The sequence below is a fragment of the Stigmatopora argus genome, chromosome 4 (assembly GCF_051989625.1).
Source record: "Stigmatopora argus isolate UIUO_Sarg chromosome 4, RoL_Sarg_1.0, whole genome shotgun sequence".
NCBI lineage: Eukaryota > Metazoa > Chordata > Actinopteri > Syngnathiformes > Syngnathidae > Stigmatopora > Stigmatopora argus.
This window is the reverse complement of record NC_135390.1, coordinates 16,911,229-16,924,063: the sequence shown is the minus strand read 5'-3', so window position 1 is coordinate 16,924,063 and position 12,835 is coordinate 16,911,229. Positions and strand designations below refer to the sequence as shown.

Sequence of the window (12,835 nt, the reverse complement as noted above, 5' to 3'; positions counted from 1 at the left end):
TTTTGTGTTTATCTATTTTTCTTTTTCAGGATTTGCATTGACAAATCTTTTGCGTGGGCATTGTTTCAATTATAGGAGAATTTACTGCACTTTTTAACAGTACAAACTACGCAGAAATCATCGACCGGTAACGAAATTACGCACAGGTGACAATAATCACGTTGTTATTTTTTTACGTATGAATAAATTCAACAAAAATCCCCAAAACAAACACAAAAATGCAGGCATTTTTTTTTACCTCACTGAAACATCTGCACGGGAAAGTCACAGGTTGCTTTTTCCACTTGTACAAAACACGAAAATCAGGTTTAAACAAAGTCGTCCATTCCTGTAAAAAAGTGTCATGCATTTCTATTTTTTTTTTATACGAGAACAATTTTGAACGACTAACGGGAGTGAGCTTGAAAAAGCAACACATGCGAGGTGACCACCAATCGCCGAGAAATCACGTCAATTGCGCAAAAACAGGGATATGATAAGATTATAAATAAATACAGTGGTGCCTTGACTTAGAAGTTAAGTTTGTTCCACGATCCAGCTCTTAACTCAATTTCATGCTACGTCAAGTCAATTGTCAAAGACAGAAAAATTCAAAATTGCATGAATTTACAGACTAGATTACAAAAAAAAGCTAGGATGCTATCCCAGCCAACTACAGGGAAACCCTGAATTGGTGGCCTGCCAATCGCAGGGCACGAAGAGACGGACGACCAATAACTATAAAAATAAATAAAATAAAAAGATATAAAAAGAAAAAAAACATTTTTCTTCAACTCAGGAATAAATCGGATTAAACTTTTTCGAATGATTCTACTAACGGCGACGTATCTGGAGCTCACTCATAACTTAAAACAAGTCAAGCTACCAGTGTATGAATAATTAAGTCAACCTATGAATAATTAATTACGCATAACAAAACATTCCTGTGGAATTGCACAACAATAAAATAAAATAAAATAAACAAACTGCATTTTAGTCCAGTTTCTAATCCACCCAATCAATCGGCGCACTCACCCACCTGGCATCACCTAGACTTTTGCTACGGCTCACGCAGCTAGCCAGCAGGGGCGCCATCTCGGCGCATCTCCAATCGGGTCGGCGAGAATCCAGCGCTTCGGAGCTCTGACCAGAAGAAGAACTCGGAAGCGTCAGTCTTTGCTCTCCGCCCGCCTTCGCCGCACCAAAGACGAGAAGAAGCTTCGACTGGGCTGAGGTCCCATCAGCATGGGAGCTTGGTTCTTGTGGACGATCTCGATCTGGGGAGAAGATCACAATTCCGTATTGAGCGACAATGACAAGTTCCGAACACGAAAAGCACTGCGGGCAAACAACTCAAGTCCTCCGATGTTTTTCAGCCAATCGGACGAGGTCGACTGCATGAGTTGGGAACGATTCCATTCCGAAATCGGCGAGAATGCGTTCGGCGTTGGCAATTCGGCTACTTTACGCCAAATATCATTTTCATAGTCAACGAATCGAGGGCAGCCCGGTGGTTAAGTGGTTAGCGAATGAGGCCTCACAGTTCTGCGGTCAGGGGTTCAATCCCAGGTCGGTCCTCAATGTATTGGGTTTGCATGTTCTCCAAGTGGTGTTGTTTCCCAACAAGTGTTTTCTCCTTTCACAATTAAACGTGGGACTGATTTTGTCATAGTCGACAAATTGAGGGCAGCCCGGTGGTGGTTAGCGCATGGGCCTCACAGTTCTGGGGTCGGGGGTTCAATCCCGGGTCGGTCCTCACTGTATGGAGTTTGCATGTTCTCCACGTACTCGTGTTTTCTCCCACTTCCCCCCTCCCCCCCAAAAAACATGCCGGCTAGGCTAGCTGGTTAAACAGTCTAAATTGCCCCTAGCGATGATTGGTTGTCGGTTTGTCTCCTCGTGCCCTGCGATTAGCCGGCCACCAATTCAACGCCTGGTAACCGTAGTTAGCTAGGATAAGTTCCAGCCCCCCGCGCGAACCTTGTGAAGATAAGCGGTTCCGAAGAATGAATGAACGTGTTTTCTTATAGTCCGAAAAAAAATGAATTTTCAGCGCACGGAAACGGCAAAAGTTTTCTATAGCACAGCCCGACCGACGGCCATTGTACGATTTTCCTTTTAAAAGGAGGCTCTTTTTCAATGGTGTCGACGTTAATGAAAGCAAATCCCATTTTAGGAGCCTTTTCCCCAAAATCCGGGTCTCTCTCAGGCATCCATCCGTCAACTTTTCCTTCTAACTGCGCTCGGCGAAATGCAATTTGCTCCCATCTGTTTCCCAACAAGTGTTTTCTCCTTTCACAATGAAACGCGGGGCTGATTTTGTCTTTAATTACGACGGCCCTCTCAGGGTTGGAGCGTGGCGCCCGTTTCCATCGCCGCCGAGGGCTCTCCAGCGCGCCTCGACGATTTGCACGCCGGCTACTTCACTTTTTGTTTTGTTGTTAAACGCCGGCGCAAAAAAAAGACGTCAGCGTCCAAATGGGACGTTAGCCTGCTAATTATTAACAACGAGTATGCAAATGGCGCATGAATAAACATATTGACGAGTGTCTGTCAGATCATTTGCATTTCTGAGCGATGTCTGACATGTTTTCTTTTGCTTTGATGAACAGGTTGCGAGATGTTACGCTCTTTTCATGTGTGATTGCACTAATAGAGGCTAATTATTCGTTCCCTTTTGCCACACGAGCAACACAAATTGCCTATCATCCAAATCGAATTACCTTGAAAAGTTCAAGTCGCTTTAAAGTTGACTCGAGAACAAAAGTTGGAGTGGGAGGAGCAGTTTGGGAAAAGTCATCAAAAAGCAAGTGTAGCTTGCAAATCCTCATTTCGTGGTTTTTCGTGATGCAATTTATTTTGTCGGAAAAATTGAATTAGAAAATATAATTCTCCCCCCAAGATGTTAACTACGGTGATCCCTCGAATATCGTGGACAATGGACCTATGGCCACAAGAAGGTAGAGGACTTGGACTAAAATTCTCATTAACCTGTTTTTTGGGATTTATATCAAGCGGAGAGGAATTTTATCTGATCTAGATTAACCGCGATATTTGCTGGATTACTGTACTTTAAAATTTGAACAAGAGCTTTCTAGCCAATCAAGGATTCATAAGAAAATTAAATACCTTAATAGTCTGTGACTTAAATGTACGCTCAAGTTTACCAATATGTGAAACAAAAAAAATATATATATATTTTTCACAACAGAAAAATTCCACTTAACTTCAATTCAATGTATGTTCTAACGTAATAATTTTTGGGGTGTGTAAAATTATGGTTATTCTCAAGATTAAAAAAAATAGGTATAATTTATTGGACAAGAACTAAAAAAAATGTAATTCCTTGGATTATTATTCAATTTTATGTGAATACTAAAATGGAGAAAACTAAACAGAAAAAAACTAAATAAAATATGAGAAATATAATTTAAAAAAAAATGGGTAAATAACTAAATGCTAAATACTAATATAAAATCTTATCCTCCGTAGCTGACCAGCAAATATGTTCTAACGTAATAATTTTTGGAATGTGTGTAAAATTATGGTTATTCTCAAGATTTTAAAAAAATGAGAGGTACAATTTATTGGACAAGAACTAAAAAAAATAGTTCATTTAAAATTCCTTGGATTAATATTCTATTTTATAGGAATATTAAAATGAATTAAACTAAACAGAAAAAAAACAAAATAAGAGAAATATACCCCCAATTTTTTTAAACAACTAAATGCTAAATATGAATATAAAAATCTCATTTTTGAGAGCATTGATCCTTCCTAGCTGACTAGGAAATACGTTTCTCAACATTGTTCGTACAATTTCCGATTTGGGCGAAGGTCCGCGGTAATTTCACGGCGAGAAACGTGTGGGTAACTTACAGTACAAGGAGTCTGCATCCAAGGTTCGCCATCAATCTGCATGGGGAGGGATTTACTGGTTCTGCAAGTCAGCAATCAAATGTGTCAATCCAATACACAAACGTTTCACTGGACGACCAAGCCGTCGGAACGGCGAGCGCTGGAAGCTATTGGCCAGTCAAAATTGGACGTTTACTGACAAGAAACGTGATAATATGGGAAAATTTTGGAACCTGATGGTGACGGAGGAGCACTGCGCCAGGCGTCTTCCGGCACTCTTCAGGCCCGTGTAGATCTGCCCCATCTCCATAGCGCCCTCTAGGCCCACCACTTCCAGAAGCTGATCAGACAGGTCTGAAACGCACAAGAAGACACAATTCAGGCTGTTGTTGTTCTTGTGGACACGAGCTTAAAGTCCTACACGTCTGTCAGATGTGAACCGATCATCTTGAAACTTCTGAGCTATGTAGCACGTGTCGGTATCTTTTGATCCTCTAGAGACGATTTTTATTATCAGGACTGATTAATTGATGGAGGGCATGCTTTTGTAGGTTAGCTTTGCCAACACAGCACCTGAACTTATTAGTGCCTGTGTTGCATGTAGGTTATGAAGTAGCGAGTAGAGGACAGACCTCCGCCTGTTGTAGCACAAAAATGCTTGTTTTTGTATATTATTGAGAAAGCAGCCTTGGCCAATAAATTAACTTTGTGGCCAGTTATTTTTTTGTTTTAATTTTTTTTATTATGTATACCTTCCTTTTTTAATTCAATATTTAAAAAGTAATTTTCAAGTTTTGTTTTTCTTTTTGTGGTGCAAATTTGCCCCGTTCTCATCAGCATTACACCCCAAAGTGGTCAAATTATTGTATTTATTTATTGTTTATTGTTATGACATTAGAATCCTTTGGACCACTGGTTTCAAAGTGGCGGCCCAGGGGCCAAATCTGGCCCACCGCATCATTTTGTGTGGCCCAAGAAAGTAAATCATGAGTGCCGACTTTGTTTTAGGATCAAATTAAAATGAAGAGTATAGATGTATATTAAATTTCCTGATTTTCCCCCTTTTAAATCAATGATTGTAATTTTGAAATCAATTTGTATCTGTTTTTAGTTCAAAAATCATTTTGTAAAATCTAAAAATATATTTTAAAAAGCTAAAATAAACATTGTTTTAGATCTATAAAAAACTGAATATTCAGGGATTTTAATCCAGTTCTTTTAATCATTTATATAAAAAAATCTAAATATTATATCTAAAATGATCCGGCCCACGTGAAATCAAGTTGACGTTAAAGCGGCCCGCGAACCAACCCGAGTCCGACACCCTTGCTCTAGACTTTGTGTAACCTTACATTTAGGGGCTAACAGCACAATTAGGGAGACAATATTTCTTAATCCAAGACACCAAGACAGACATTTTTTACTTTATCTAACAAAGAAACACCCATTACTTGATTTTGAAACAAATGAAACTAAACCTTAAAGCATATCATTTTTTTAATTTTTGGTCGGCCGTTTCATCGCTAGGCCATTAGACTCAGCCCTATGAGAAAGTCAGATGCCAAAGAAGAAAATTCTCCGCATCTGCATCGGAAACACGTAAGCGGTGACTTAAGAACAGCAGCGCGTCAATTAATTAGATTGCACCGGCAATGCCAGGCAATGCCAGGCAATCTTGTGATCATATCATTATTAATTTGCACTGATGTGTATTGATTTTGGCCCTGTCGGGAGCTGGGTGTCACGCGGGGCCCCATCTGCTTCAGCCGCTGACGCTTCCCTCCTCGAATTAAGGAGCTGTCGGGAGCGCGTTCACATTAATTGAAAGTCAGAGTCCTCCTTTTTTTGGGAGGGGGGTGCGTGCCAGGACGCCAACCTGTCGCGTCCGCTTTTCCGTGGCCTCTGTCGTTGTTGTCGTGGCGCCGTCACCATGGTGATGGACAGGCGTCGCTCTCTATCTGGGGCTGTGAGCGAGCTGCTTTTCAGGGTCGCCACGTGTGTACACACACGGCTGACACGGGGCCTCGCCCCCTCCCCCGTTCTCTCACCCGAGTGCAAACGCTTTGGCGCAGGTGTCACGATAGCCAGGGATCCTTTTTACAGCCGCCGGCTAGATTCGCACGCGAGGACGGAGAAGTGCTTGAACGTGGAATTATTTTGTCGATTTACCACTAATCGAGCGTTGGATTCCCTGGCTGCCATGGACGGTCTTGCACTGATTCGGTCAATGGAACTAAAATGTTATTCTCTGTCAAAGCCAGTTTCATTTTCGATTTTTACTAACTACCACAGCACATCCTCTGTGAATATTAAATGTCTATCGCTGTCAATTGCAGCATTTTTTTTAAATTATGTAGCAAGTTGTATAGATAACCGGTACAGATTTTCCCATTTTTTTTGTTGACTCCGGTACCGTTTTTTTTGGACATTTGAAAAAAAAATGCAAAAACAAAACAAATGATGCAACCGGAAGTATATTCTTATTTTGGTTCACAAAACGTACTGTATTGCAAACTGTTTTCTGTCAAGCAGATTTTAAAACGTCATGGGGGTGCCGGAGCCTATCCCAGCTAACTAGAGACACCCTGAATATGTGGCCAGCCAATTGCAGAACAAACAAAAAAATAAATACTCCAACAGAAATCTCAACTAGTTAAAATTTAGAAGCCATAAAACAACTCCGTTTAAAAAAAAAATAGAATATGAAACACCAAAAATGCTGGCACTAACTTTCTCGTTGTTAAACAAAGCATTTCAAGTTGAGAAACGCTACAAAAACCACTGCAATCAAATAAATGTCACGACTGGATATACGGAGACCCCCCGAAAAGGAAAAAGGGAAGTTCACCAATTGGTGAGTGTCTCCAAAAACCCAATCCTGCCATCAGGCCCGTCAAATCCGACAAATGCTAACCTCAATGGCGGAGGATTTCAGCGGCGACCTGTCCTCCCTCCAATGAGCGCCTCACGCGGAGGTTGTCGCGGGGCATCAAGTCCCCAAACAACCCACCCTACCCACATAGGGGGGAACTCACTCTCATTGTAAATAATTCACTCCGCAGCCATTCCCTTCCACCTGAGGGGCTTGTCTCCTGGCGTCACCAGCAGGATGATTTAACAGCTCCAGAAAGGTCAGACAAACACACACACACACCCGCATATATATACACACACACACACACACACACACACACACTAAAAACCACCAATAGTTTGATACGTGCGCCATGCTCGACTACGCCCCCTCTGGCTAAAAATACATGAAAATGTGTGCATTTATTAATCAATGAGTATCAATGAGTATGCATGCAGACGTCTAATGAAGAAAAATTATAATTAAAAAGGCACCAGCAGTTCCCATATTTTACCACACAGATCACCATAGAGCCATATACACCCATCAAAAGAGCCACATACGGCTCCCAAACCATAGATTTCCTACCCCCGATATCAACATTTCAACGTTTGATTGGATATTTCCAATTACGGAAAGCCAGGCGGCCATTTTAGTTTTCCATTTTTCACCCATTCACACATTCCCGCGTGACGGGCCTGCTTTTGACGTAAATGGAGTCGGGGGAGTCGACTCCGATTAACCCAGCTGGCCCGCCGCCCGCCATTAATACGCAAGTGACAGTTCCAAACGGCGACACGGTTTTCCCTGCGTGGCGAAAAACGAAAGCGGCTGGCCGTGATTCGCCTTGTCACCCTTGAAATATTCATGCGCCGGGGAAAAGTTTGGGTTTTTCCAAGTTAGGCCGTCGGCGCTCTCACCTTGAACCGCAAACATCAGCTCTTTGGGGTCGGTCAACGGCGTCCGCCTGTCCGGCCCCTTCTTGGCTGCCTTGCGATGGTGACCCCGCCTCTTCTTGCTCTCGCCCCACAGGTTGGAGCCGCCGTGCATGCTGGGAATGTTGAGGATGGCGATGCCCTCCAGGGAGACGGCGCTCAGGTCCAGGGTCACGCCGTCGCACTGTCGAGCGAGAAGCAAGCGAAACCGGATGCACAGTTGCCGTGATTTTGCTTTTCTAATTAATAAGTCGCTTTTGAGAGGGAAAATGGGACTCGCAACTTCATTAACGCATGCTACGGGGTCGGGAAAGGGTTAATTACCTTTGTGTGGCAACCCAGTCTAGTGGGAAGTACGTGACAAGGCCCTTCGCTTACACGTTTTCGGAGGAGTGAAATTTGTCTAATTTTCGGCTATTTATGGAAAAATGGCCAGTGACCTAATACCTTAAAGGAGCAAAATCTTGTTTTTGGGGCGGATATTTCATAATTCATACTCTTATCACACGCCATCCATTGAGATCGGCAGGGAATGACCGCTGCCAACCGTCCCTGCCCAAAAGGATTGAATGCCTATTCCCGTCAATGGCGGGAAATGAATAAACTATTTGAAAAATACACGCACAAAAAAATAAAAATAATGGTGGCCCGGTGGCAGAGTGGTTTGGGCGTCTGCCTCACAACTCTGGGGCCCTGGGTTCGTATCCAGGTCAGTTGCGTGGGTTTTCTCCGGGTACTCCGGTTTCCTTCCACATACCGAAAAGAGAGGCTAGCTGACAAAGTCTAAATTCCCCCAAGATATGGTTGTGACTGGTTGTCCAGCTCCTTGTGCTCTTCGATTGGCTGGCCATCGGTTCAGGTGGGATAGGCTCCAGCACCCCCCACGACCCTTGTTGAGGATATGGCGGTTCAGAGAAAAAAAATGAATATATTAAAATGCAAAATGGGTGATTTGTAAGGCGAGCCCTGAAACTAGCCCACCATGGTTCACCCATACTTAATGACAAAAACAAAAATGTATGAGAGTTTTGCATTAGTGGATGTGGTGGAAATTTCCTAGTCAAAACATTGCAGCCATGTTTTTCCCCATACAAAATATCTCCCAATTCCGCCTTGCCCATTCGTAGAATAGACATGGTTGAAATTTTGTATCGTCCCCGGGAAATCCGGCCAAAATGACGATAATAACGACGAATTATGATAATATTGGTCCATCCGGGGCTCACCTCCACCTCCAGGAAATCATGCAGCTTCTTGCACGTGGCCGAGAAGGTCTCAGAAGTTCCGAACTCAAAGTACCACAGCTTGTTCTTTGTTCTAGAGGAGAAAGAGAAAGAAATCCATCTGGTGACAAGGGCCAGTATCTATAAAAGGCGGATCTGTTGCCAAAAGGGATTTCCTTAAGACCGGACAGGAAATACATTGCCGCCACATGCAAGTTATTAATCTTGACGGAAAAATAATATGCGCATCGTTGGTCACAAATTGAGGGATGGCTACGAATGGGGTTGGAAAAAGCCACGAGGTGAGGATCAATGACCTAACCATCTGCCCATGCTCTCTCGTAACTGTATATGAGAGCACGGGAGGTGGTGGGGCTTTTGTGTGAAATACTACAATATCAAATCAAAAGCCTCTATTGTCATTATACACAGCTGTGTATAACGAAATTGGAGGTGGTACCCCACAAAGTGCGTTTTTCCCAGTAAAAACATAAATAAGTCATTTAAAAAGTCACTTCCGGGCAAGTTAGTTCTAAAAGATGTGTCAAATATGTCAAATAATTTATCTGCAATTAATTAGTGCTCATTTCATAGGGTAAGAAATGAACGCATTACACCATAAAATGGCTATTTTGGTGCTATTTCCTAGTTTCATTCGTCGCATTGACGTCTTAAAATGTTTAGTGTTGCAAAATTCACTCGTTAAACATCTCAAATTTCTCTGTTGAACTGAATAATGCTTTCATATTTAGCAGTAAATGTTCCTCCTTTATATTAGCCGTAGCATAGCTTATGAATATTGACTAGGTTGAAAAATGTGGAATTTTGAAAATAGCCTCAATTTTTAGATAAACCCAGATTGCCCAAGCAACACAAATTGATTTTCCCCCCTGACAAACTGTTTTTTAACGACCAAAGCAAACATAAATTACTATAAACTGTGACTAACTATAGAAGTGGAAGCCCAAGTTTAGATTTTAGTTAAACTGCCGAGTCCATTCACATTTAAATTCTCTTCTCTACAAAAATGAAACTACATCAGATAAAACAATCAAGCAGAATCTTTCACTCCAACCCAGCAAAATTACGTCAAGTCCAAACAACAGCGGTCCAAACAGCGAGCCTTGCGGAACCCCAACGCCGTCCGATCGATGGCTGCACCCGCACTAATCCCGAGTAGAAATTCTAATTCCACACGCAAGTTTTCATCTTCCCCCGAGGCGCCAAAAGAGCAGAATGCCATTTATCTTGGGGCATGAAGGACGCACTCCAAAAAAAAACAACAACAACAATGCTGACACGCATAAGCGGACCCTGTAAAGAATGACCCCAACATGGGGGACGTATTAGTATAAGCAGAGGAACAATCACTGAATTATTGATTGTCTCATTAGGACTTTTGTCAGGACCATTTAGCCATTTTATAGATGGCCTTTCATCAGATCCACTCGCCGCTGATTTACTATCTGGCGGTCGATCGGCGCCGCAGTCGTCGCGTTTGGCCGTAAACAAATAAGGGAAGCGTATTCAAAAGGGTGGTTGTGGATTTGGCGGGCAAATCGACCACGCGGCAGGTGCCTTACTACTATTACTACAAGTTTACGCCCATATTTTAGGAACCGAGAAGTCATGTCCAATATTTTCAACTGAAAGTTACCCGTTAAAACTGCATGCACATTTTGTCAAAGGAAAAAACCCACAAAATTGGAGTCTCTTGAACTTATCACCACTATAGATGCAAAAGACATCCTATTTATTTGAACTGGGAGTGAAAGAAAGTTTTAAATGGTCCTTAAATGATCAAAAGTGACATAAAAATTTCATATCAAAATATTGACAAAATAACAGTGAAAGAGAAATAATCATAATATGATATAAAGGAGAAAAAATAAATTTAAAAAAAGGAAAAATAGATAAACTAGAGAGCCAAAGCATATTTCTGACCTCTGTGACCTTTGACCGTTTCTTCTTTCATCGTATTACAAATTCTGCAAATTCGACATAAACAGGCTAATCATTTCTTCCGTTTCATATTACAACAATATTCAAGTTTGATAATAATTCAATGATTAGGTTACTGTGTTATCTTGAAAATAAAAACCCAAACAAAAAGACCAAATCAAATGCAGAACCTCTGCTTTTTGCATATTTCACCTACCATATTTTCTCGCATATTAGTATACACCGTACCCTTAAAATGGTTGAATTTTACAATTTTTCACGTATGAGCCGCCCCCCGATTCCCAATTTTCACCGCCATATTCATGATTTAAATAGGGAGTACAAATGTGCTACTTTGAAGGGAAAATCTTAAGAAAAGTCATCGCACGTGGTATTTCTCAGATACTGTATGAATCGATTGGTGGATTGCACATTCCTTAAAGGGTGCACGTAGACAAATTCAAGAAGGAAGTCACGTGAGCATATAAGCCGTACCCTCGATTCAGTCATCATTTTTTTGCAAAAAATACGGCGTATATGCGAGAAAATACAGAACTAACAAAAGTCAAGAAATTAAAATATATATATTAACACTCACATTTTAGCCCCAGCGATGACGGACTTCCAATACATTTTAATTTAAAATCAGGTCACCAGAAAAAAATTGCATAAAGTGTGGTCAGAAAATGTGCTCTTGCACTATTAAGATTAACTCATCGTTATTGAGATGTTAAACAAGGACATTCAAATAGCATTAATTTGAATTTTTATTCCAATGTGACCCCTATTGAGCACCTCTTTTAAATCGACATGTTTTTTAAATGTACAAACAAGCAACGGCAGAAGAGGAGCAAGCATGTCGTCTTGTCGATTGGCACCACTTAACCTAACAAGCTAACACCATGGCAACAAATCACCCGGCTTCCCTGTTCATTAGATAATTAGCAGCTGGATGGGATTGTCATTTGCTCCTTGACGACTGACGCCAAACACGAGATCCGTCGAGGACGTCAACGGCCGGCGGTGGGCTTGTTCCTACGCTAATGACCGCCACTCTCATTACCGCCGTTCAAAATAAGCAAGAGCGCCGTTTCGTCCAGTGGACCTTAAGGCGTATTCGCACTACTGCATACCTGTCAACCTCTGCCGATAACTGAGGTTATAAAGCCAAATATGGACTTTCCTAGTGCATACCTGACAACCTCTGCCGATAACTGCCCTTATAAATGATTATGATTCCCCTTACAAACCCCCCAAAAACCTTACAAACACTGTACGAGTCGTAATTTTTTTAGATCATATGCTATTGATTTTGAGGGACTTTCAAGGATGCTTCTTGCATTTCCTGGTGACTTCTTGTTGGTTTGGGGCATTTCCAGGTGACCTCCTGTTGGTTTGGGGCATTTCCAGGTGACCTCCTGTTGGTTTAGGACATTTCCAGGTGACCTCCTGTTGGTTTAGGACATTTCCAGGTGACCTCCTGTTGGTTTAGGACATTTCCAGGTGACCTCCTGTTGGTTTAGGACATTTCCAGGTGACCTCCTGTTGGTTTAGGACATTTCCAGGTGACCTCCTGTTGGTTTAGGACATTTCCAGGTGACTTGCTGTTGGTTTAGGACATTTCCAGGTGACTTGCTGTTGGTCTAGGACATTTCCAGGTGAGCTCCTTTGGTTTAGGGCATTTCAAGGTGACCTCCTGTTGGTTTAGGATATTTCCAGGTAACTTCTTGTGGGTTTAAGACATTTCCAGGTGACTTGCTTTTGGTTTGGGGCATTTCCAGGTGACTTGCTGTTGGTTTAGGGCATTTCCAGGAGACCCCCAGTTGGTTTAGGGCATTTCTAGGTGGCATCCTGTTGCTTTAGGACATTATACGGTTCCTTATTAACTCATTGGCTGCCATGGAAGGCGCTGTTTTGGGGTGAAAGTGATTGTGGATAGGAAATAGAGCAAAGTACTTGATGACACAAACCCAAACATCTGGTTTTGCGTCACCCTTGTCAAAAAAATTAAAGCATTTAATCCTATACCCCTGGTCTAGGTGGAG

General features: G+C 42.0%; 1 protein-coding gene across 4 annotated transcripts in view; it reads right to left on the bottom strand.

The window, feature by feature from the left end:
• The window catches only part of dgkb (diacylglycerol kinase, beta), a 49,366-nt gene continuing 36,531 nt past the window's right edge, over positions 1 to 12,835 (bottom strand). For all 4 annotated transcript variants that reach the window (XM_077598643.1, XM_077598644.1, XM_077598645.1 and 1 more), the window contains 5 exons: positions 8,853 to 8,943; positions 7,612 to 7,810; positions 4,071 to 4,191; positions 3,859 to 3,919; positions 1 to 1,256 (listed from right to left, as the gene is read on the bottom strand). In XM_077598643.1, the coding sequence (XP_077454769.1) occupies positions 1,149 to 1,256; positions 3,859 to 3,919; positions 4,071 to 4,191; positions 7,612 to 7,810; positions 8,853 to 8,943 (580 nt within the window). In that variant the 3' untranslated portion in view covers positions 1 to 1,148. The remainder of the gene's footprint in view (positions 1,257 to 3,858; positions 3,920 to 4,070; positions 4,192 to 7,611; positions 7,811 to 8,852; positions 8,944 to 12,835) is intronic.